This window comes from Triplophysa dalaica, chromosome 21 (assembly GCF_015846415.1).
Source record: "Triplophysa dalaica isolate WHDGS20190420 chromosome 21, ASM1584641v1, whole genome shotgun sequence".
NCBI classification, from domain to species: Eukaryota; Metazoa; Chordata; class Actinopteri; order Cypriniformes; family Nemacheilidae; genus Triplophysa; species Triplophysa dalaica.
Window position 1 is genome coordinate 13059889 of NC_079562.1, and position 27134 is coordinate 13087022.

Sequence of the window (27134 nt, forward strand, 5' to 3'; positions counted from 1 at the left end):
TTTCTTTGATATGTTGTACAGTTTTTCTCTGTGTTAAAAGCATGTGCCATTTGGCTGTTGTTCGGTTAAAAGGGACAAAATAACAGGAAAGAGCCGTTGGCTTGCTTGCAAAAGACAGATGCACTTTCTATCACAACACTGCCTGCGCTTCTGCATAGACCTCCTGGGAAATAACCAATCCAGTTAGACCAAAGTTTGAGGTTTCACAATGAAAGAAATATTTTAACAATGATAAGCGTTCACAACATAGCAGGCTGAATGTTTAGTTACCAACACACCAATAACTGCATTTCAATGTTTAGCAACAATGTTTATAAACCCAAAACTCAACAAGAAAATAACACAGCCCTCTTTCAGGATGAAGTCTTGTGCTATATCAAGCCTGCATAAGCATTCAATCGTGTGTCAGATTTTTGTCTGCAAACCCACAATAATAAACACCAGTGTCATTTTTCAAGGTTGTGATGATCTGCAGGTGGTAATGTGTTTTTAATCCATCGCTGGTGAAGACGACATATCTGCTGTGGTTCAGTCCACTGCCGTAATGCACATGTGAAGTGTTGGTCAAGTTGTGGGAGAGTATGAACTGTGGTTCTTGCCCAGGAGGCTGTTTATACCAGCTTATAACCCCCACACTGCTGTTTGGGTTAAGCGGACAGGTCAGAGCTATATCTTGACCCTGTTTTACAGAGACGTTCATTGAAGTCTTCCATAAAAAGCCTGAAACAGAGTGAGATGTGAAACATAGTTAAAGTGCAGATACTAAAAAAATATATTACTAAATGAAATATGACAATCTCAACTTTCCAGGTTTTCCTTAAACACTTCTATAAAGTCTATTAACTTTCTTATGTGTTTCATTCATTATCGTTCATAATAAATGCATAATTTAATAAATAAATAATTAATTACATTTACATAATATACTTCATGGTAAGTCATGTATTTCTTAACGGATATTCAAAATAAATATTTGCCTAGATCTATTTTTCATTTAACCACATTCAAAGATTTATAAAATCTTACACTTAGAAAATATGAGTTTTAAACACTTACAGTGTAGTAAAAGACACAAAAGAGAAAACCGCTTCATTTTGCAGATAAATGCAATGCAAGGTTAACTTGGCTTGAGCTCTTAAAGTTTTCTGCTGTGTGTTGCTATTTCCGTGGATTGTCAGTTTTTGCGGTCTTAATACCAGTTTACAGGATGTCTCCTGGGAGAAATAATACCCACTGAAGGGAGGTACAGCTCTTATCCGATTCTCTGTCTCTGCCAGCTTTCTATGTGCTGTGTGAACAGATGATACATGATCATTATACACAGTCAGTAACGACAGCATCAGCATCTAATGAAGATCTGATGATAGAAAAGTGAGTCATGTCCTGTGAGGTTAAATATCATCTCTGTTTCCTGCAACATGTTTTAAGAAATAATAATGATTTACAACAAACCTTACAAATACATTCAAGACATTTCAGAAATCAGATTTACTTTTAACTTTCCATTCCATTCCATTCTCTACCGCTTATCCGAACTACCTCAGGTCACGGGGAGCCTGCGCCTATCTCAGGAGTCATCGGGCATCAAGGCAGGATACACCCTGGATGGAGTGCCAACCCATCGCAGGGCACACACACACACTCATTCATTCACTCACGCACTCACACTCTAAGGACTACTTTTAACTTGTTAAAGGTAATTTTCGATTTATTTAGAGCTTTAAATTAGATTTATAATACTAGATTTGTATTGTCTTCACAGACATTTGGACAACAATGTAGGAAAGGAACGTGTCTGTTTAAGTGCTTTACCTGATCACCAATTTCTTGACATTTTAAACACACTGTAGCTTTCATGCATTGAATAATCCCACAGGGTGACAAAGTTAACATGTAATATTTTAATTAACAAATTTCATACAAATACACAAGAATGTAAAAGCTATTATTTTGTAAGATGTCTATGATGCATGAAGCCTATCAAGCCAGATCAGTAAGGAACCATTCTAATAGTTATTTAAGAGCCGTTTAATAGCCATTTAGTTGTTTTAACGGTTCATTTTATTCCTAATGAGAAACACTGTAGTTAATTGAAATGGAGAATTGAGACATAAACACACTTAATGTAGTTGGTTAATGTGCACACTTAATGTGGAGTGTATAATTAATTACAGATCATTATAAATCACTGTGAACAGAAGAGGGTGTAGCTTTCATTGTCTGAATATAAACTGAATATAAAACAAATATTTTCGTTTGTTTTAGATGTAATGTAATGTGTAAACAATTTTTTTAATAGAAAATCTTGTACAACGAGCACATCTGCAGACCACAAGACATGCTACTCTTCCAAAATCAGGCAAATCTATTTCAAAATTTTGCAAAATTTTGCAAAATCTTTATCCTTCAAGCACTGGAATTCAGTACAGGGAGGTAAACTGTGGCCCATGGAAACAGCCACCACCCTACAACATTATGTAATAGCCCCCTAAATGATGACTCATCACGCTGCCAGCAGTAGAATTTCGAAGGTCTCCTCTAACTAAACCCAGCACACAGCTCACATGTGCTGCTGTTTACCACTAGATGGCTCTTGAGCTTTCAGCCTGTGTTTGCCACAAGGGTTGTCTATGTTGAAGTACTTCTCTGTAAAAGAAAGTGAAGGACAGATAAAATATAAGCAGTGACAATCATCACAGATATGAATTCCATATCTATGTTTTTTGTATGCAGATAGGTCAACTTCCAAGGTCAATCCTCCCTCACTTCTGTGTACAGTAGTGAAAAAAAAACAAGCTTAGATAAACTAAAGTAAACTTGTCTCTGTACACTGTAGTAGGCTTTGTGATAGTTTTTATGGCTCTTATGCTATTTGTTGTCCTAATGTTTGACCCAATTGCTTCCATTGTTTAACCAACTTGTAAGTCGCTTTGGATAAAAGAGTTTGCTAAATGACTAAATGCAAATGTACAGTATGTGTGTGTGACTGAAAGAAACATGAACACAGTGTGCCTGGCAAAAGTTCAGGAAACAATGAGTTGCTCGTGCTCTGAAGGTCTTAAAACTGTTTAAAATAAGACATCGTAGCGGCTCCGAACTCGCCCATGAGCCAGGATCTCTGCCAAGACACTCCTCACCCCAAGAGTGAGGAATGGAAACTGAAACACTCTTTCAGTTAAAAACGAGGGAGGTTACTTTAGTTTTCCCAATTATGAAATCTCAAGCAGATGCGTCACATAGCGATGAGCCTGCCTTTCAGGAGGCAGACAGGTCCTTAAAACAGAAGCACGGCCACTCCCCTTTCCTGAGCTCCACGAGGCTGACATTTAGGGGAAGCCCAAGCTTTAAAAGTTTCATTTCATCTGCAAAGAACCTTGCGTCAACACCTTACCTGTCTCTCACCAGCAAACACACAGCAGCTGGACACACCAGCCCACTAGTTACGGATATCATCGACCTGTAAGCATCACAGCATCTAGTGTTTGTGGATCCTACTGTACGTGGATCAGGATGACAGCCTCAAAGTCTTCGCAGACTACCCGCAATATTGTGATCGCCATCCTCGCCATCTGGTCCATCATCTCTATTATCATCATTGCGGTGTGGGCAACCTCGGCGGACATGAAAAGTGCCAGCAAGTGTCGTGCAGAGCTAAAGGAACTCCAAGAGAAGCACGAGGGGGCGAAAGTTGTGTGGACCAAAGACAGAAAGGCTCTTGAAGACCTGGTGAGGCAGGGATGGAAAAATCAGAGTGTCTTACAGAAGCAAATCGAACAGCAAAAGGAGCAGATGAGATTTCTCAACCTGTCCCTCGAGGCCAGCCAGCAAGAAAATGTGAGTTTTGGAGCTTCTTGTTGACCTATATTAGCCAAAGAGCACTTGAATATTCACATTAAACTAATTTCGATCATTCATAGATAAATTAACAAATACAGTTGTTATAAGAACATTGACTCTCATTTACCTGAAAATATTTTAAGTTTCATTTCCCCTAAACGCCTGAAATCTAGAGCAGCTGGGTTTGTTTTGCGACAAACCAAAACAGGAAAGAGCATGCAGGTCAGCTTAACCCGAGCAGTTATGCAAATATTTGTCAAATCAGTTGATCCTAATATTAAAAAAAGCAAACTCCCATTGAGGAGGCAGGAACTCAATCACTCCCCTTCCTGGAAAAAACAGCACTGATAATGCTACATTCTTTCAGTTCTTCACATTTCACACACATGCCTTTACTCAAGTGGTTACAAATTCTGTGGATATGTTTGTGAAATGCCTTTTTTGACCTTTAGAGGTGGTGCTGTTCACTCGCACGCCCTTGAGATGTGACGACCACTCCTTAATATCTCAGTGCTAACCTCCACGGCAAAGCCTCACCCCATTACAGATTTTCAGTTTAATAATCTTGACATTTCTTTGCAGATCATTCTGAACGGTAACATCACGGATTTGAAGGGCAAGATTGAAGCATACACAGTAATGGTGGGAAACCTCAGTGCTGAAATCAGCCTTCAGAAAGGTAGGAAAATTCACGTCACAGTTTTTCCTCTGCTTGGAGCAGCCATGAAAGGAGCTCTCTCTCTCTCTCTCTCTCTCTCTCTCTCTCTCTCTAACTCTCTCTCTCTCTCTCTCTCTCTAACTCTCTCTCTCAGACGATATTCTTAGATGCATTTTCCCATGTAACCATAGAAACTTGGGAAACAACAAATAAGCACTGCTTGTTAGTAACATTGGATTTCTCTGCAGTGCATGTTATAAAAACATGACATTCTTAAGCTTCAACGTTCAGAAACGTACGACATAACTCATTTAACTTTTTTAAAGAACAGTATAAATGAAAATTCTGTCATCAATTACTCACCTTCGAGGTGTTTCAAATTTGTATAAATGTATTTGTTCTGATGAACACAGAGAAAGATATTTGGAAGAATGCTTGTAACCAAGCAAATAGACAAAATGTTTATTTTTGGCTGAATCCTCCCTTTAATTTGATTCATTTTATCCGGCTAGCAAAAAGCAATATTGATATGTAAAAAATAGATTATTGCATACTTGCTATATGCTAATATTAAGCACATATATATAAATATTAAAGTACATGCATTCAATAGATCTCTTTTAATTGACGTCACGCCCCGCTAAACGTTTCACCATCTTGGGAGGAAGGCTGCTAGTGCGTTCCATTCAGTGTTTTGTTTTTCTTATTTGATTAGGAAATCATATCAAAACAATAATTGCAGTGGAGTGTAATACTTCTAAGATGGCCGCGCCACTGCAACACGCAATATAGGGCGTGACGTCAGCTTCACATGTTTGACGCTTGAACACACAAGGAATTTGTCTAAGTGACAGAAGCTTCCAGTTCACATACAGGTTAAAAAAGTGACAAGGCACAGTTAACAAAATGTAAAAGTGAATATGTGATAGACAATTCACATTTGACAAAAAGGACAATATTAGTTTAAAAGACAATAGGCAGTATATTGTGTGTACAGATGTGCTATATACAAATACTGTGTTATGCAGGGGAATGTGGATAGGTGAATATTATATCAATAGCATATGTATTATAAATATGAGTATATATAAAGTTATGTATTGCACATGTTTTTATTGCAAGGTAGAACATTTAACTGTTCATGAGGTATATGCCTGAGAGAAGAAACGTTTCCCATGTCTGGCTGTTTTGGTGCTCAGTGCTCTGTAGCGCCGACCAGACAGCAGCAGCTCAAAGAGAAAGTGTGCAGGGTGTGAGAGGTCCAGAGTGATTTTGTGAGTTCTTTTACTGACTCTGGATAAGTACAGTTCTTGGAGATTGGGAAGGTTGTGCCAGTGACTCACTCAGCAGTCCTGACAGAAGAACAGGATTTTGCGGCTCCCCGAATACAACCATCCCGCAATCCTGTTTATCCAAATTTTATAAGCCTTAATATTATGATTCAGAAAGGATTTCCTGCCTCACTAAACAACTGGCGGAAATGAGATATGAAAAAAACGGGGGTATTAAAGAGATTGTTATACTGTGAACAATGATTAAAATCACTCCATTGAACCGCTTAGTAAGGCGGCTGTCTGGAAAAAGTTAGTGGGCCTTCAAAAAAACAGGATAGGTGTGATGTCCAGAAAAAACATTTCACACCAAGACCATAATTTAACACCAGTGTCGAATTTGTGACAAAGGAGCAAGCGAAGATATCCGCGGTTATAAGCTACCACCCGAAATAGTGCTCTTACATCACCCAGGCCCCTTCAAGAAACAAACTGATAAATTACCCGGCCTGGACATTTCCTTATAAGCCAATGGAATTATGAATGTTTTTTTCCTCCAAAGAATGTATGAGAGTGTTTAAACATTACGAGTGGGCGAGTAAATTTACATGTAGTGACATGAAAGTGAAATAAATATCAAACAGTGTGAGATCTTATGACTGAGGAGAAATTTTCATTATCCTTTCAGACCATATTGAAGGCCTTGAGCATAACCTGACCCTGAAGGCCCAAGAATTGGACTCGTGCGCGGCTTTACAAACCGCTGCCGCACAGCTCCAAAACGCTGCGGAGAAACAGCACAAGGCCTGTGAGACGTCCAAGCAGTTTTTACAGAAGCAACTGTAAGTCATAGCTCATCAATTGCTCTGCATAATTCAATTCCATCTAATCGCTTTATATTAACACATTCGTCAAACGGCAGATTGAATAAAAACATACAGGCTAATGCTTTATGAAAATACTGTACATTTATTCTTGCAGATGAGATTAAAGAACCATGTTTTGGCATTTTATTGCTGCAGTGTTTTGAAAGTTTTGACATATTCGTTTCATCGTAGGGCGAAGTGCAAAAACACAGATGTCCTTGAGGAGACAGCACATCATGTTGAAGTCAATCCAGACAATGGAGTCAAGAGTATCACTGCAAGTAGCGTTACATTGGCCATGATCCTTTGCTTAAGTCTGCTTCTGGTACCATGTAGGTGTTCTTTAAGCTTTAATTTAGTATACAAGTACAGAGTATTAATAATGAAACCTTGAAGTGTTCTGTTTGAATTAATAAAACACTGTTTTTGTCTCAGAGATGATAGGAAGACTGGATGATGGAGTATCTGGGTACACGTTTCAGCGCAACACTGTTCTGAGGATGCCTGCAAGGTGCACTTGTAACCCTGGACTTGAAGCACATTTTATTCTACATTTGAAATAAAGAGCACTGAAGTCAATTCGATGAGTATATTCAGTGTCGGTCAAGTTAGTTTCATCGCAAAGGGTTTTTGCAGCATTAAATAATGTTAGCTGGGTGAGATCGGGAAGCTAGATTCACGTCAACAAATATATATGCTGTACATTGGTGTTCACTTTTAATGTTTTTTTTTCTTTATGAAAATATATCGATGTTTAACTTCTAGACGTTTGAGAATTGAAAGACCTATTTATCGGAATAACCAGGATAAAATAGCAAAAATGCATTAATGTAAATTAATTTGTTTTACCACTGTCAAAAAAAATCATAAAAGCTATTTTTAGATAAAGTGACAACTATAATTATAATAGATAATATACTTCTGAGGAATTGTTTACCTTTGTTTACAGTAATAACAATAACAGATTTATTTGATAAAAACTGTACTTCTTCTCACTGTGGTAATTTTGAGGAGAGACATTAGAGACGCACCAAAGCATTATGTTATGACCGATACAGTATAGGCCTACTGCCATTTGTCTGGATGCACAATAAACCAGTTAATGGAGACGTAGAAATAGACTTTTTAGGAGGAATGTTTGTCACAATTTATCTCATTGTTTCCCAATCCAAATCAATTCATCACTTAAGACTGTCACCTGAAATAGGTGTGTCATAGACTAAACCAGCATGGGCTACACTGAGACAGAATAAATTGTTAATTGTGTGTTTAGTTATTAAATTTATTTTATGCTTGCTAGTAAAGAAAACTGAACTGTTTTAGTCTAGTCAAATGATCCAGCTGACTCTATGCAGCGTTACACAAAAACGTTCATTAGTCTACTGAAATGAAGTCTTTGTCTTTGTGAGTGTACATGTTTAAAAAAATAAAAACGTCTGACAACACTTACTTCTGTGAGTATAAATGATTTGAATGATTAAAAGCTTAACAATGATTATTTTCTAACGTTGCTTTAACACGAAAGTACAAAAGTTATCAAGCGACATTTTAAGGGCACGATTAATTGGAGTACACGCAGAATTCTTGGCTGCGTACAACATTACCCAGAATTAACCTGTGAACCGGAAATGACGCCTCACCGACGCATCCGCCCATCTCGCCTTCCAAAATAATCGCGCTTTGTGTATCCAACATGTCGGCGCCCATGGAGGTGGTTCTGTCCGCAGATTCTGCGGGACAGCTGTGGAACTGCGCAGTTTTTGACCCTCATTCCGGGACAAATCTCTTGTCCTATAGAGGGGGTAACACCTCCGCGAGGTCTTTAACTGTCCTGAATGGGGAATACATTTTAGGAGCTCAACTCGGCAAGAACTTCATAAACGTGTGGGAGATCCAGAGAAAGGTGTGTAACGTTACAGCATGCGGCATCTAATTTATTCACTAAACAAGATTGTTCATACACACAAGGACAGAATTATAAACGGCTAAACTATATTGCGCATTGAGCCGGCTAGGTTTGTTTTTAAAGGGGTTAACGGTAACATGTCAGTCAGATTTGACAGCATTGTCCAATATGAAGTATGTAATGTTACCAACATTATATTATATCGATCATTTATTTTTGTTTTATTAATTTGCTACACCGCAGCGACATAAAACAAATAACTCAGTTAACGTGTTTAAATTGCGAAAAATAGGCTATAATAGAAGTGGTGACCGATTATATTGTAAACCTGTATCTAAAATATACTTTTTCTCTTATAAATATACATTTTATGATATTATATGCTTATCATTTTGAGTCGTTTTTACCTTCAAAATTGCACATACCACTGTCATCAATTTTGTCTAGTTTATGTTAATCTAACACATTAATGTTATATCATAAAGTTTTGTTTATAATTGTTAATATCATTAATTAATATATCATAAAGAGGCTAAATATGTTTTTATTGACATTTTTTTGCTCACCACCAATTAACACCAAAGATGAATTGAAGAGACATTACGTTTTTTTCTTTGTGTTTTTGGGTGTGTGATTGGGTTAAATGTAGCTATTCAATTTAGTGTGACATCCCAGAAAAAAAAATTGTAGGTACTGGTTCAATATTTTGGTCAAATATTTAAAGGACGAGCAATTGAGCTGGATGTGAACTTGAGCTTTCTCTTCTCTGGTGTAGTAAACACTGAACCATCCAACCTGTCTAAAAATAACAACAAGAACTTTGTTGTTCTACCTAAGCATTCAGTCATTTAACAGACGCTTTTAACCAAAGCGACTTACAAATGAGGTTAACTATAGAAGCAAGTGGAACAATATAAGGACAACAAAAGCTTAAGTGTAATAAAACTGGTCTAATATAGCCTACCACAGTATACAAAGCTACGTTTTTAGAAAAGAGATAGAAATCAGTACTGATCGGTCAGGTCCTGACGGAAGAGATGTGTTTTCAGACGATTCTTAAAGGTTGCTACAGAATCTGCTGATCTTGTAATAGCGGGCAGATCATTCCACAAATGTGGAACAGATCCAGATAGGGTACGTGAGAGTGATTTCCCCCCCCCTTTTGGGATCGCACTACAAGAGGTCGGTCGTTTGCAGAGCGTAGGGATCACATAAGTCTGTAATTAGTGTGTGATGCCAAAACAACAAGCACTTAGTTAAAGCAGTTTATATATTTAAAAGTGTATATATCCTTACAGTTAGTTGTGATGATCTTTGCTAATCAAATAAATACATTAGAATCACATTTAAAAATGGCTGAAATAATGACAAAGCAATTCTTTCATTAGCATCCTATTTGTGCACTTCATTAAAATGTAAAACTTCGGGTAACTTGCACCAAAGTGCTGAGTCTGTTCTTTAGGTTTTCTTCACTGAGTTAATGCTCTGTGTTTATCTTTCAGGACCAGTTACAGCAGAAGGTCGTATGTCCTGGGGTTGTTACCTGTCTGTGTTCATCTCCTAATGGTCTCTATGTACTAGCAGGCATTGCTGAAGCTCTATATCTGTGGGAGGTGAGGAGATGTGCATCGGTCACCAAATAACATTGCACTGCTTTGCACTGTTAATTTGTACTTCTTGTCTTATGCCTTATAAAAGTATTCATTTGTAATGTTACTCATCAAACATTATAATCAATCATGTTGGTCTCTTTACGATAGGTCTCAACAGGAAATTTGTTGGCCATTTTGAGTCGTCACTATCAGGATCTGAGCTGCATATGTTTCACAGACGACAGCAGCCATTTCGTGTCGGGAGGGAAAGACAATCTGGCTCTCGTATGGAATCTCTCCAGGTGAGCTCAAGTTTAAAATTTTCAAGGATTCTAGGATATTTATTGTCAATCCAAAACATTTCCATGAAATGGAACGAAATGTATACTGAGGTCCGGTAAAAGCCCACTCATAGAAAAATAGATAACCCCCCTAAAATAATGGGAGGAACATTCATTAAAAATAAAAATATATATAACAATTCCTTATCACACACACATATATATATAAATATATATATGCATTTAAAAGAAGTGTATAAATAAATAAATTGACACAATAATATAAGCAGCTATCAGTGTTGTTTTTGGCGGCCTGTTTTAATTTTAGTTTTAGTCTAGCCTATTTGTCAAACTGTCAAATAGAAAGTTTTTATTAGTTTAAGTCACGTTCATACTCTTTTTAGTCTAGTCAAGTTTCAGTCGACTAAGAGTCTGAGCATTTTAGTCTTATTTTAGTCATTTTCCATATCTATTTTCATCCAGTTTTAGTCGACGAAAACCGATGACATTTACTCTAGTTTTAGTCAAAGAAAATTTTATTTTTGTCTCTTTTTAGTATTGCAATTCTATTTAACCCAGTCAAAATAGTTTAAGTACCTAGTAGTATGACGAAACCCACATTTTATTTTACCCAAACCCTTTTCAAACAAGGTTATCTTATTATATTATTGTTACCTTAAAGACTCAAGAATACATCCATTCGAGACACGGAAGACACTCTGAATTTACAACATATTTATTTTACCAACCAAACATGTTAGAAGTACACACACATTAAGAATTTCGAAATGTCTTTTCTTCCAAACAAACCCGGCTGGCAGGCCATTGGTCCCTTTCTCTGTATCAGACTTAGCATTGTTTGTTGTCGTTTACGCCAACTCACCGCAACTGAATCTTCTAAATAATGCCGCGAGTGGGGCTTGAGGAAGTGACGTCTCCTGCGTCTGAGCAGTGCGACCTGATGCAGCCCATGAAGTGAGATTCAGGAAACAGAAATAGAAATAACAGAAATAGAAATAGTAATAATAATAACGCGACTAAACGAGGCAAAATAACGTTATAACATTTCGTCTCGTCTCTTTTTGGTCAACAAAAATGAAGAGACAGTTAAACATAGTTTTATTTTGTAAACCACATTTAGTTTTGTTTTAATTCATCATCAATATTGCATTAAACATTTATTTAGTCATTGTCACATGACCAGCATTTACGTTGCGTCTCGTCCTTTTCATCACGTGATAATGGTTCGTTGATGATGATATTTAGGCACAATTTTCGTTGAAGAAAGCAACACTAGCAGCAATTCAATGAGGGCAGCAGTATAGCAATAGCAGCAGTTGAATAAAAACAAGAACAACAGTTCAATAAACCAGAAATGGTCAATTCTGGTTAGTGGCAGAATTCATAAGTCTTAACAGCTTCTGGAAAAAAAACATCTTTTAACCTTGTTGTTCTAGCTCTAATGTTGTGCAATATCCTGTCTGAGGGATGCGAAACAAATAGTCTATTAGCATGATGGCAAGAGACCTTCATGATGCTGGCCAACATGTCAGTGATTACCTAAAGATTGCATCCTTTGATTTTCTGAGAAAGCTTTACCACACGCTGCAGTGCCTTCCTCTCTGTAGCAGAACAGTTTCCGTAGCACACATTTACACACAACTTGAGAATGCTCTCCACCTCACATCTGCAGAATGTTTTTAAAGCTGTAGTTCCTAGTCCATCTTGTAAATCCTCCTCAGAAAATATAGCTGTTGATGGGCCTTTTTTACTAGGCTACTACAGTTAGTTTTCCAAGTGAGGTTGTCATTAATATGTACCCCCAAGTATTTGAAAACTGGATACAACTTCCACCTCAGCTCCCCAAATACTCAATGGAGGAGAGTTCCCATAGTCTCCCATAGTATTTATTCTCACTACTACTGCAGCAAATGGGGGATGATATCTGTTTGGTTACTGACATTCTTTCAAATATCTTTCACTGTGTTCATCAGAACATATCAAATTATGCAGGATTGCGACAAAAGAGCAATTGATGATAGAATTTTCATTTTCGAGTGAACTATCCCTTTAAAGCGACATCAAAAATTTAGCTGAAAACTCTGTTTTAAAGGTGACATTGTTAAATTACTGATCCTCTTCTCATAGTCGGTGCTTGCCAGAAGTGTATAGTGGAACTCAAGCTGGATCTCTGGCTTGTTCAGAGATGAGACTAGAATATTAAAACAGATTAAATGTAACACAAGGCTGATTTCAGTCAAGTAATTGTGAGATGAGAACAGATGAATGATTTTGTGTCTTTGTAATGAGATGTCTGTCTGCAGGAAGATTTGCATTTCTTTTTTATCACATTCTCTCATATCTTAGTGTAATTTTGTGCTTGTTTCAAGTGGTGATATCCTCAGCGACATATAATACAGCCTATGAAATCAGAACCTTTTGCATATGTTTACTATGAAATGTACGATTTTAAGATTTGTAAGCGTTTATTCATCATCATCATAAGAACAGACGTTGTTTAGTAAGTGCAGGATATTTATATTTGTTAAATATCAGCCTCAGTTGTCCACTGTCCACAGTAACTACTGCTGTAGCTTATAACATTTACTTTGGACATTTTCTAATAACATTTCACTTTCAAAGAAAAGCATCTAAATTAATTTAGACTTCATCTATTTCAGATCGATTTGGCCAAACAACTATAAGCCATTTGTACTTTGACTTTCCCAAAAATGTGTAAATAGTGCGATTTTGTGGTACTATCAAAACATTGCTCTGTTTGTTTAGCATCTCAACTAGCCTGATACAGTGATATTGCCTCAAGCACTGGTGTGTAAATTTTGTTTTTGTTATATAATCTATTTGTTCACCCTAGTGGCATTGTAATTACACACCGTATCTTTAAAATAAATGCCAGCGGATATTTTGTGTTTAATGCATCTTTCAAACATTTGCAAGTGCAAATCAAATATTCTTACATGGGTCAGTGACGTATAAGGATTTTTAACATGGCAATTTTCAAATACAAATAAATAATATTATATATTGCAGTTAGTGTTTAGAAAACATTTCAATTTTTATATTTTTGATAAATAATCATCACGTTCAGTATTTTTGTTCTATAATTTTGTCTTCTTAAATTAACAAAATTTAAAAAAAAATTCCTGAAAATCATACAACTGATATAAATGTTTAAAAAAATACCATTCACGTAAGCATACTGTATCAGAGATTCATATTTCACAAACAATTAAATAAAATACATATTTTATTTTTGATTTAATGCAAATATGGATATTATTGGTCACACCACATGATAAGTGGTGGTTAGACCTTATTGACCCATATTATTGGAATAGGTACTTTGTTGTTGATTTGTTTGTACATCTGTATTGCACTTGGCACACAGAGAAAGAAAGTGAGTTACTAAAACAAGTTCATTTAGTGTCGGCATCAAACAGTCGATGAATCAAAAGTTCATAGTGTTAAACTGTAGTGACTTTAGTGTAGATGACACATTTGTATAATTATTTTGGATATGTACGCTGTTTTATTTTGATGCAGTCGTTATAATCTTTGTGACATAAACATACTCTACATACCATGGCTGATGCTACTCAAAACATGTTCACTTGCATGAAAAGGAAGCCTATTTTTATACAGTTTATACATTTTTGCGTTGTGACATAAGTTTAATTACTATAATAAGTCTGGATGTTTTATATTTGGGTTTGTTTCTGACACTCATTTCTCTGTGATGATTCTCATTAGATTCTCATTACTGTAATACAGCAATCATGTCCAAAATGTCCATAAATTAAGGGCGATGCATCTGCTAGTGTATGAATACTTAACAATTTTATTATTACCCTTTTCCACATTAATAATGAGAATCTTTTTAGAGCATTGAAAATAATGTCACAAAAAAGCGCTTTCTTTTCCAAAATAACTATATACAGAACCAGAAAGTTAATTTCACTGCCACTAGATGGCACCGTGAGCATTTTCAAGGTTCCCATAGGTTCAGATGGTGAAATAAATACACACAAACAAGCTTACAGCTCCACTTTATTTCAAGATGTCTTTGAAAACATCTCAACTGAAATAATTAAGATATAAAGTACGTGAAAAGCTACTTTCAAAACTGTATCTCTCATTTTTATACCTTCAGGCGATGTATTTTCACAGCTCTCAGCTATGTTGTAGTAATTCAGCATCTGAGCCTCTCCTGCGTTCAGTCTATCTCTCTCTTTATTGTGCTCTGCTTTTATTGTTATCGATCTGAAGTAACACGCTTTGAAGCTCTTGAATTGAGGCTGATGAAGAAAGACACTGACCTCAATGTTCTCTGAGTTTTATCAATTATAACAGATGCCCAAACTTTCACTCTGTTATGTTTTTGAAGAGTCTCAGACTCTCGGCTTGAGATTTCCTGCTGAGCTGCACTGACACGTCTCCTGGTTTCGAAGGAGAAGACCAGTGACAACCGTCGGTGAAAGACTCGCAGGAATTTTAAATGAAAGTTCTGCGTGTGTTTGTTTGATGGCATTAGGTAAGGTAAACCAGGCCCACGGGCTGCAATATATAAAAGAAGGAAAGCGGGAGAGCCCTGCGCTGCCATCAAACCCCAATGAATAATTCAGCATCTGTCTCTGAGTTTTGAAAGGAGATGATGCGTATCTATTATTCTGTGTCTGTACAGCTCGGCAGAATAACCTCTCGGCCTACGCCGTAATCGACATTCCCTGACCCTCACTCGCAGCTGAGAGGTCACGATTTCAGAAATCACAGTATGCGAGTTCACCGCACCCTGTGGCTGTTTTGAAATCAAGTGAGTGGCGTATAGTGTCTTTGATAACCAGATATACTGTCTAGGTAGGGAACTCTATAGATTTTAAAGTTTGCCTTTTGTTGTCACACTTCCTTAAGGGAATGTAGTCAGTGTAGGAAAAGAGGTCAATTACAGTTGGACACTGTTAAGCCTGTTAGTTTTCCCATTCATCTCAATGGAAGTCGCATGGCTGGCCGAGTCTCTTCTCTCATAGGCACTCATTTCCCGAAATGTTATTTTTAACCAATCACAGGAGCAGTACATGCCATGTGACTTTTCAGTCTCCAAAATGAAAATGACATCCAGACAGCACTGATTGGCTAATGGCACCATGAAAACATAAACAGCCCCGGGTCCTTCATTAAATAGTGCGCCATTGCGTGAGACGTGATGTCAAAAACAGCAGACGAAAAAAAAAGGGAATTTCATTGTTTTAACTATGTGAGTAATACAATATACTGCTGATGAAATATGCATTTTATTGATGTCAAATAAACTATTAATTAATGTAAAATTAAAATAAAATAAAATATACAATATGTATATGTTACTAATGTAAAATAAATTATTAACGTGTTCTTATTATTTAACTGTGGCTAAAAATGTTAAGCAGATTTGAGCGGGGGTGTAAGATGCCATAAATAAATCCAGTACTAGATTGTGTATCATTTTTAATTTTCGGGTTTTGGCTCTTTGTCTATAGTAGAATATTTTGAGTTTTGAAGGTATAGTTCACCCCAAAATAAATATTCTGTCATTTATTTTCCTCACAAATAACTCGAACACGAAGAAGATATTTTGAGAAATGTTTTAGTGGTTTTGTTTCCAAACAATGGAAGTCATTTGGGGGCAAGGTTACTTGGGTACCTACATTCTTCAAAATATCTTCTTTTATGTTCTGCAAGAGGGTAAAAAAGCAATTAAAGAGTCTTTGGGTGAACTAAACTTTTGTATGTACATAAATACATATTACAACATAATAACCCCCCTACCATCAAGACACCCTCATTAGTATCATGTTTTTGTTTTGTATGTTGAGTATGTTCGTTTATTTTTAACGGCGCACATATTGATTTTCCGAGCCTGTGTTTGCACCAGCTTAATCGTGTTTGGCTGGAAACGCAACCGTGTTCTTCACTCAGGTTTGTGCTGTAAGAATCGCCGGCTGTGACCTTGCCGCTGAGTGAACGGCACCGAGCGCAGCGCAGCATGAAGAATGAAGCGTGCAGTGAACGAGGGGAATCTAAAGTATTGGAGAGGGACACGTTCACGCTGTCAGATGTGAAGAACAGGAGAGCTTAAACTGATTACAGTAGCCACGCCTCCTGCCAAAGAGTTCCTCAAAGATACACGATTACAGAGTTCGGTTTATAGATGTCGCGGGTCAGGGTGAACAAATGGAGTCTTTACTCGGACTGTCACACTGTGTCGTATGCAAGGCTTTCATTTTAATCACTTTTTTTGCTTCCTTTAAGTTGTCCTGGAAGGTTGCTACATATGAGCTCAGATAATGGAAGAGCTATGTGATGTGTAACAGTAATTTTGGACTTTCAACTTTTTTGGAAGCCACTTTATAGTTGCTCTTTGTATATGTTAGTAGCACAGATGTTATGGGTTTAAAGCCCAGGGAACACATATAGAGATTAAATGTGTATCTTAATGCATTAATGCATTGTACAATATGTTGCTTTGGACAAAAAGTCTGCCGAAGTGTCCATGTGTCCTTGCAATGTCAACCTGTAAAGCTGTTTGTAAAGCAGCTAAATGAGTTGTATTTTTAGACAGCTTCATTGGTATTCTATGGGATTGTCTGTTCTGTTCTGAGAGTGTTCTGGAAACTTTTTGAATAGTTAGTATTTAGAGAAATGTCTGTTTATCATTGGAACCTGTGTAGAAAACTCACACCTTTTAAATATACCTTTTAAATAAACGATTAAATAATGAATAATAATATATTCTATTCTTCTTATTCTTCCGCCATTATGTCTATGGCTGCCCATGGAACCGTATGGTAAAAAGTTTAGAAATCTTGCATACAAATAGAGGACATTTTCAACATTACTCATAGCAAATTTAGAGTCTCTAGCACCACCACCATTTGGAAGTTTAACTCCTACAGTATTTAAATTCTGAACCATAAGGGCCAGAGATCCAATGACCCCATTATTGCTGCTTGCAGCTATATTTTGTCAAATGTTTTTCTTGTTGCGTTTTAAAAAATCAATAGCTTTTTTGATCCATTTGTGAGTTCAAAATGTAATTGGAAAGTTGCCCACATGGATTCAACCAATGAACGTAGACATAATTTTAAGATGCACCCCCTTGTCATCATTCCCGAAGGCACAGTTTTAAGAATAAAGCCAAGATTAGGTGACCGGCATGAGAATAACAATTAGAACTTAACTCGTATTGCACAATGTGTCTGTGAATGTTGCTTCTATCATTTCTTGCATTTGTTAGAGGTCACTCTGTTTATTAGACCTCATGAATGCAAGAACAGCAGCTTTATGGACTGTAGAGTATGTGTGTTTCACAGATGTTGTTTTAGACAGGTCGGCCCCTGAGTTTACCCAGAGGTGCCGCATCATGCAGCAGTGCTGACAGAATGGCGCTCGGTTCTGTCTCATCTCGCTTTATCGGCCCCCGAGTTTCCATCTGGATCTCTCTAATTCCATTTCTCTCATTTATCTGATCCTTTGTCCACTCAGACATCATGGTGTAAGATTATGATTGATTTCCGATAGAATCTTTAATTAACTCATCAGACAAATAAAATGCGATGAGATTGATGGCACGCACAATAAACGATTGTTGTCCAAAGCCTCTTATTTAAAATAATGACTTTATAATGGGATGTTAATGAGAGATTTTGTATTGTGACCCGTTGGACCTCCGATTGTGTTTCAGCGTCGTTCAGTTGGATTCACCACACACGCCGGAACCACGTCACATCCTGTCGCTCCACTCCCTCCCTATCACAGACATCCACTGTGGCCTGATGGGACCACAAGCCCGTGTTGCCACAGCATCACTAGATCAGACTGTTAAGGTGAGTTATTGTATCCAGTCTTTTTTCTGATGTGATCTTACGGTAAATATTTGCTCTTCAGTTCACTGTTTTTTTATTATTTATTTATCCTAATGTTGTTCAAAATCTGTATATGACTCTTTCCTCTTTTGCAACACAAAAGAATATATTGTGAGAAAAGGCTCAGTGGTTGTATGTTCATGTAATGGAAGTCAATGGGGTCCAGCGTTGTTTTGTTTCCAACATTTTTCAAAATATATTCTTTTGTGTTCAGTTGAAGAAAGAAAGTAAAAACACAAAGAACACAAAAGAAGATATTTTGTAGAATGTTAGTAACCGTTGTTAGTAAACAACACTGGACCCCATTGACTTCCATTACATGAACATACAACCACTCATTCTTCAAAATATCTTCTTTTTCTGCATTCTGCGGGGAAAAAAAAGTCATACAGGTTTGAAATGACAAAAAATGAGTAAATGATGACAGAATTTTTCTTTTTCAATAATAGATCATTGCATTATTAAGATATAAATATAAGTACACATATTTTTATTGCTTAACATATTGGATTCATCATTTGTATTGTTTTGGTGTTCCACATATCATTTCTGAAATGTCAGAACATGTTTAGTCATATGTTTATAATCTGCAGGTACATCTACACACAGCCTCGCACCTTTCTAATGCTTCCTGACATCATACTATTTTTATTAAATTGGAAACACAAATGATTCGTACGGTTGTTTATCTTTTAGATAACTTATTTAATATGCTGATGTCTTCATCTGTTCTCTTCGGTGTCGGCGAAATCCCTTGAAAAACATAAATATTTATGAAGTCATATTTTTCAGCTGTACGGTTCTAAAGCTGCCTCACTTGTAATTCAGTTTGTTGCTTATTTAAGTCTGATAATGGCATGAAGAAATCCGGTCACGAGGGGGTCCTTTACTTCTTACTACTTATGATAATTTATCTTCCTTGTTTAGTGTGGAGCAAGATGCTCTTAAATTAATGTTTGCACTGATGAGACCTTGAATTGTCATTCAAAGAAAGTTTTCATCCCATTTGCGGCCGTACTTTGTTGACTGGCACGTTTCATGGACCTTGTTTGCCAAGCCTCTTGTCTTCCAGCGAAAACACTTAAACAGGATAATTTTGTTTTAAATGCATAATAATGCGCGCTTCCCCTTTCTCGAGTTGTGAACTTGGGAGGAATTAGATTTTCTCGCTGACACTGGGTCAGTACGTGTCGTGCGGGTCTAAACCGGATAGCCAGCAGGCAGCAGTGTGAGTGCTGATGTTTGGCACTCAGGGCTGTTTCTCCTGGACGCCTCTGGGCGATGTGCTTGATTCGATTGAGGAGACTGTTTGAAGATCAGGGCTAGAGAGACTGATGTCCCTGAGGGATGGATGGACAGACATTGTGCATAAGAACATTCTCTTCCAACAGACTAAACATCTGCCAGCTTGCTGTTAGAACAAATCCATACATTATTACACACGTCCAATGGTTTACATCCATGACGTGCGAAGCAAGGTTTACACAGCCTTTTTGCGGGAACGTTTCTGTCCCCTAGATGATTTTAAATAAAGTTTTTTTTAGAAAAGCAATCATTCTGGTTTTACAGACTAGATTATTATAGCTATTGTGTCACTTAATTACTTTTTCTCATTTTTAAGGGTGTTAAAAGGTTACATTTGTCAGTATTTCCTTATTTTAGTCTTGTATCCATTATTTCAGTCACTTCCATGCTATGATGTGTTTAATACGTTTAGGATTAGAAAAGGGGGGTGGGTAAGTGTAGGGTTGGTGGGATGAGGTGACAGCAACGTCCCTCCAAGGATAAAGTACATTAAACCTCAGTGAGAAAAAAATCATCATTTATTCATCCTCATGTCATTCCAAACCTGTCTGAATTTCTTTCTTCTGCAGAACACAAAAGAAGATATTTTGGTCCCCATTGACTTCCACTGACATTTCTCAAAATATCTTCTCATGTGTTTTACACAAGAAATAAGTCTATAGGTGTAGTTCTCAATTCACCTGACCGCACCTCTTGTCATTGACATTGCATTGACAGGATTACGCCAAGTAATCAAGCCCATTATAAAGAATCCATAGCCATGACTGATCATGGGGCCACATGTTGTGAGGATCTGTCATAAATGACTGGCTGCTTAGTCTTTGTTTAAGCTGGAGGTGTGCCCGGGGCACCGCGGCACCAGGCGTTCAATGTCACAGTGAGTGCGCTCGCTCATTACCCAGAGTCCCCCGTGGGGCTTTCGCAGGGCCAGTTGCTGTCACACCAGAGCTCTAGTGAAGAGAGATGGGAGGAGGAGATGGCGAGGGCTGGCTTTAGGTGACTGCGGTAATAAAGGGCCGTCGAGTTTACCACAGCGGGAATCTCACCTCAGCAGGGTACACAATTAGCAATTAGTAGTCATGCGCAAAATGCGAGTAGAAATAGGATTTAGCAGGTTACATGTCAGGTGGCCTGTAACTTTATAAAGACCAGCAATATTAGACAAGATTTGGACTTCATTAAAAATGCATTTTAGGCAACAACATTACTTTCATTATTGCATTTGTTAACAATGAGAAATATACTTGTACAGAATTTATTAAACTCACTGGTTTTAACACATTTCACACCCTACTTTAGGCGCAATGACCTATATGAACAAACAATAAACAAAATAAAACGAGCAATACAACGAATTAAAAAAGTTAGATTTGTATTAACATACATTACCAGTGTTTAAAAAAATGCTGTTAGTTTGTTAACTAATGCATTAACTTATGTTAATAAATATAACCTTATTGATAAGAATTCCTCTTTTTTTATAAAGAATGTTTCAGGTTTGTAATAAATATTTGTGGCATAATATTCTAAATCAGAATTATTATAGTTTTGTTTTCAGTTTAAATAATATTTTGAGTTTTTTTCATATTTAATATATTATTCTATAATAATACAAAAAATATCATATTATTCTATAAAATCTTGTATTATAAATAACTATAGAATATATTTATATATTTTTAGTTTTTATGTTATTTTAATTATTTTTGTATTCGATTTATTTATTTTAATTTATTTTAAGTTTATTATTTTATTGCCTCAACTTAAACGTATTTCCGTTTATTGCTAATCATTCTATTTTCTTTAAATAATATAATAATGTAAAGATATTCAATTTATATTTAACTATTTAACTCATATTCAATTTAACTTTAATTAAGATTTTAGTTATCATACATGTTTTAATAGTTTTAGTTTAGCAACTATAATAGATTGTTCTTAATTCACACACTGTTGACAGGTGATGCACAGAGTACATTTTTGACACTGTCCCTCAGTGTCCTCTCTGTCTGAAAATAATCTTTGGACCGTGACCTTCACAGCATCATAGCAGCAGGTTTAAGAATTTTCCGGATGCTCTCAGAGTTTCTTGTGGGAGATGAACATTCAAACAAAACGTGCTGGCGGTCTGGTTTAATCAGGCCCGTCTCATGCTGTCAAAAGCCATTTGAGCTCAGTGGCTGCTGTCAGGGCCCCGGAGCTGATCTATATCAGAATCGATCACACCCCCACCCAAAGAGCCGGTGATGAAATTTGTTTGTGTTGTATGTGGGAAACCTGCCTGCACCGTTTCATTGTGCTAATGCTCTGATTTACCCTGCTCTCAGCTGTTTTGAAAAACGGTGTCATGGCCTGTCCCTGTAGATATTGTCATGGATGGAAGATCCTTATCGACACGAGCAAGATGTTCTGCCACATGCTTCCAATTATCCGTCAAAGATAGCAAAGGGTTAATCCAAGACAGTTTATTGACATTGACATGTATGTGACCCGCATGCCGTGACTCATTCAGTCAGTTTCGTATCAGTAACGTATAATTCTTCAGATACTATCCATTGTGTTCGCAATGGACTCTGACAGTGTTTAAAGACTGTATTTGATTTTTCTGTTCGATTTAATGTCATTGTTTCAAACCAGCGCGACCTTTGTTAAACATCAACACCAATAAGAAGCATATTGATGTGCTTGAGATGAAGATTTGTGTTTAGCATCTAGATCTAAGTCGCACCAGAGCCCTCAGCACTGATGAGCATTTTATAGACCGTGGAGGCAGCGAGGAGCAGAAGGGATTCACGACCTGAACTTCGTCATAATCTGCATTCAGTCTGGTCTCTATCCTTTAGCGGCCTGTGAACGACAGGGAAACCTTTCGGTTAGCTGAACCAAAGAATTTTGATATTCACTTTTAAATTAGATTGAAAAGCAGCCAAAATCTCCCTGGGAGGGATTCAGGCACAGCAGTCCTTCATTTGATTTTGGGATTGTTTTGTTGGCACTTGATCTGGTCTAGTTACAGGCTTTTACTGTATGCTTAAATTGTTGCTAGCAGTTTAAGAATTGTATATCTGTATTTGTATTTTAAGTTAAGTTAGGTAGTAATATATAGTTAAGTAATACAAATTCTAGCTTTTTTTACACTAAACAATAGGGCAGGGCGATGTGTTTAAACAAAAATTTGATAATCAACTTTAAAATCATTGCGATATCCGATAATATCAGGTGTGTTTGACTTCATTTAACGTTGCACAGACGATCGGCGTACTGATGAACCAACATCACATGATAAAGTTATTACTAGGGATGCACCGATATGTAAATTTTTGCCTGATAGTGATAACCGATAATTCTTCAACATTGGAATCCAATAAACCGATATATTGGCCGATATACAGTATCTTAATATTAATATAAAATTCCCTTAGACTGAAACAAAAGGCAAAACGTGGACAACTGCTTGGATTTGAAAACCTTCACTGTAGAAAAAAAGGTAACTATTAGTTATCTTTTTTCCCTTGAAAATCATGTATCAAGCCTACTTAACACTTTTCTGGTATATTTTTTTATTAAATAAACAAAACATAGATGTTCTTCCAGAGCAACCCAGAAAAATGTTCAGATTTTTCTTGAAGAAATCAGGACAGAAGTGGTCAAAAGTGGACGAAATAGACGGATTACATCAGCAGGTGTCCACTTGTGATCCGATCGAGCAAACGCATCATATAAAGACGGCAGGGAGCCACAGCAGGGGGGCAGAAGAGCCATATGCGTCTCAAGAACCACGAGTTTCCGACCCCTGCCCAATACGGACAAACTGCTCTACAGAGTGCGTTTCGTAAATACGATATCTCCTTCAGCAAAGAAGTGAAAACGTGACGACATCTTAGTCCTGTGAGAGCCGCCGTAGTGCTTTGAAAGGGAGGGGGAGTGAGCCATTGGTTGCCATTCACAACCTCACCACTAGATGCCGCTAAAATTCACACAAAGATACTTTACGTGGATATCTTTAAGATATTATCATATATATAAGATAAGTGCATAACCCGAAGTGCTTCTGGACCAGTGTTTATATTTTGCGAAGTGGTCTATATTATTTTTTCTGGTGTGACAACACAAACACTGAGAATAAGAACAATAAACAATAAACATAAACATAAATCTCTCTGCTATTTTATATTACAAGTAATAACAACAACTTAATATATTATTAACAGTTCATCTGCAAATCTTTTGCCTTCACACCATAGGACACATTTGCACGGTACGGTTTATTTGTACCCACCAGCATCTGGATGGAAACGCATCCTCCTCCACTTTTAAAGTCAGAAAATTTGTTTTCCATTGCAAAAAATGGGCACATCTGGCAATCAACATTGTCATGCCTTTCTATTCTGTGGTCCACGAGGGATCCTTCACATTGCATTTATGCTTCAGCTGATTGGCTCAAAGGATCGAGTGTTAAAGTGGTGCATTGCCGAGCCCATAATAGGAAGATACTCGTGACCTGCAGCAGATATGAAATATATAGAAAATACGATCAATATTAAATAACAGTATGCAGAATAGTTGGCGAGAGCAATGATAGTATTTACAAAGTGTGGATGTCATCATTTTATGTAAGTAATGCATTTGATTAGCTAATGTTCAAGTTGACTGTAAATAGTCATCTTCATTTTCAAGATGAAAGCTTAATTAAACAAGTGAAAGCTTTAAAATCTTTAACAACACTGATGTTTCAGTTTTCTTTACCAGTTTCTGTGTGGATCCACAGCTGTTGTTTTTGTTGTTGAGTTTTAAAAAAAAACCTGAGATTAACACATTTCTGTCTGTGAGAGAAAGAGACAAGGTGATGCTCACTGGTCAGGTTCAATGTCAGAGTTGTTTTGTCTTCCAGGTCAGGATGACTGATTTCTGATGAAAACTGCACGGGCTACTTTCTCCTTTTGAGCGAATCTCTGTTTATAAATTTTAGATGAAGTTAAGAGAAGCGTATAACCCGGTTCTTTAAGCTAAAGTCTGTTGGCCTTGAATGAAGTGTTTTCACTCTAATAGATTGTGGGTTGGGCCATGCAATATTTTTCATTTAATACGTTTAAATACTGTATTGAGAAGTAAGGAGATTTAAGATAAAAAATGAAATAAGTTAAATGATAATAATGTTGCGTAAGTAAAAACAAAAGGAGTTTATGTTCTATTTTCTTTTGTTTCTTATTTGTAAACCAAAAAGACTCAAAAATGTCCACATTTTCACATTTATGTGAACGGTTCCTTTGCTAGGCCTACATATTTTGCATTTGGAAAGTACTTTTAATAAATGCACACAAATACAAGTCATGGAGACCATTTCAAATTATTGTGTTCATTCCAGTCTAGGGTCTGTTAAACTTGAACAAAATCAAACCTCAGGAGAGATATAAAGTCATTTAACAGTAATGTGAAAGACTGACTGACAACACACATGAAAAATAATCAAGGTTATCCAACACATCCTCACTCCGACTCGTCACATATTGACGCTTGGTCAGTGCCCCTCTGTGTCGTTTTTCGACTTGCAGGGCAAGCTAATTTTACCATCTGTATGAAATTGTATACTAGATATAATTTGCAATGATGATGTGACAGGGTTTAATTTAAGTTTAATTGCGTTTACATGACACTGTTAAGGCAGTTTGAGCAGGTAATGTAACAGTTTATTTATCGAAATATAAAACACAAGATACAAGGAGTCACAAGTCGTTAAAAAATACAGATATTCCAAGGGTAGAAGAAGAATTACGTCAGTTTCGATGCAATTGTCTCTTCTGTGTCTCGTGACAGATCACGTCATTTCGTTGTCTTTGAACGGGAAATATTATTATTGTTATAAGGATTGGCTTCTGCGATCGACTGTATCTAGATAATGTTCTGGTTTATCTTTTGAATGGGAGTCGACTGCGTGCCTTCACAGACACGGCATCTTCATATAAAGTTATCGTACCTCTTCGGTGCAAAAAGGTCTGCAACACGAGTTGTTTGTTATACTTTTACCCTGCTTTTGATCAGTTTTTGGAAAAAATAGATGTGACTGTACTTTTATTTGTGTGTTGTGTTTTATATGGTTGAGAAAAGGTTAGGTTTAGGGTGGGGTTATGTGCTACAAAATATCGAAACCACAAATAATTATGAAATGCTAAGAATTGCATGCATCTCGGTCTGGGGGGTTAAGCCAAAAGCAACGCAGTTAACTGCTCATCGAAAAACGACGGCAAAGGTGTACACTGCGTGTTCAAATGTAACCCAGATGGGCGCTGACCGAGCATCAATTTGAGATGAGTTGGGATTGAGAACGAGTTGTATCACATAAAAAATCTATTTGAATTGTTTCTAAATACATGTATAAATATTATTGTTGTGTTGCTTAATAGTGAAAATGAACTTGTTTTCTTTGCAGTATTTGAGGTCTGAAAAATACAGAGCACCTTTACTGTTATTTTCACCTGTTTCTCCAGTTTTCATTTTCTGCAAATAAATGCATAAAGAATTTTTTTATTTGAAACATGGAAGAAATATTGTCAGTTTTATTCTGTTAACTACTATCATTTTCCCTAAACACATACCTATAAAAAACGAAAATAATGTTGAAGTGCTCTATTATTTTAGTCATGGTCACACCATCTTGTTTTTCCTGTCTCTCCCTCAAACAAAGTGCTCGCTGTCAGATTGCCATCAATCAGGTGGATAATTCAGAGGTTTAATTTGTCCTGCTGTTGTTCATCAGTCATCTGAGCTCAATAGATCTGGATGCAGTGGATTACAGCCTGTCAGACATCAAAGATGCGTGTGGGGAATCCGAGAGGTCACTCAGCACACAGCTCATGAGGTGTTTCTGTGTCAAGCCTATTTGCTATAGTCAGATCAGTGTTTGGCGTTTAGTCATTTTGTTAAAAACATCTAACGTCTACATGAACTGAGATGGAAATCAGTCAGGACATCCAGATACATCTCATGACCTTTGAACAGTTGACGCATGACCTTTAGACAGCCTTGATTTATCAGATGGTTAATTAATTTAGTTGTAAAACATGACCTTTGTCCTACTTACTGAGGAGGTTTATGCACATGGTTTTCAATGGTTTTAAAATGTAAGTGTCTTTAACGCAACTTTTTGTCCATAAGAAAAACATTTATATTGGTTAAACATGTAGTGATACAGATTTTAATATTTTGGTTGATTGAAGTATTTTCATGATATTATATTTAATTAATAAAATCAATTAAAATTTACATTGAAAAAAGTCCTGTAAGGCTCAAAAAACAATTTTGAACATATTGTGTGATGCATGCAATTATTCTGTTATGGAATTTACACACTTAATGTGTCTTTTTTTGTGTAAATATAAAGGATCAATGCAATGTCGAGATAAACGTAACTAGACGCAAAAATGTGTAAAGAACAGATTTTACAAATATTTTTTGGTAAGGGTGGGAATCGTTTGGTCCCTTAAGATTCGATTCAGAATCGA

The 27134-nt window shown here is 36.7% G+C and overlaps 2 protein-coding genes across 2 annotated transcripts in view; both read left to right on the top strand.

Annotated features, from left to right (window-relative positions):
* Positions 1 to 3266: 3266 nt before the first annotated feature.
* On the top strand, positions 3267 to 8077 carry si:ch211-1a19.3 (uncharacterized). Its single transcript, XM_056734102.1, has 5 exons — positions 3267 to 3834; positions 4420 to 4516; positions 6455 to 6608; positions 6825 to 6964; positions 7068 to 8077. Coding segments are annotated over exons 1-5 (717 nt in total). The 5' UTR covers positions 3267 to 3510; the 3' UTR covers positions 7070 to 8077.
* Positions 8078 to 8288: 211 nt separating this feature from the next.
* The window catches only part of wdr18 (WD repeat domain 18), a 47338-nt gene continuing 28492 nt past the window's right edge, over positions 8289 to 27134 (top strand). Inside the window, exons 1-4 of the mRNA XM_056734883.1 lie at positions 8289 to 8535; positions 10041 to 10151; positions 10299 to 10432; positions 18150 to 18291. Coding sequence (XP_056590861.1) covers positions 8326 to 8535; positions 10041 to 10151; positions 10299 to 10432; positions 18150 to 18291 — 597 coding nt within the window. The 5' untranslated portion in view covers positions 8289 to 8325. The remainder of the gene's footprint in view (positions 8536 to 10040; positions 10152 to 10298; positions 10433 to 18149; positions 18292 to 27134) is intronic.

What these genes read in the sequence shown, in the direction of transcription:
- si:ch211-1a19.3 (XM_056734102.1), top strand. Translation starts at nt 3,511, where the DNA reads ATGACAGCCTCAAAGTCTTCGCAGACTACCCGCAATATTGTGATCGCC. An exon ending in AGGCCAGCCAGCAAGAAAAT is followed by an intron (nt 3,835 to 4,419) that starts GTGAGTTTTGGA and finishes ATTTCTTTGCAG; the next exon opens with ATCATTCTGAACGGTAACAT. An exon ending in TGAAATCAGCCTTCAGAAAG is followed by an intron (nt 4,517 to 6,454) that starts GTAGGAAAATTC and finishes TTATCCTTTCAG; the next exon opens with ACCATATTGAAGGCCTTGAG.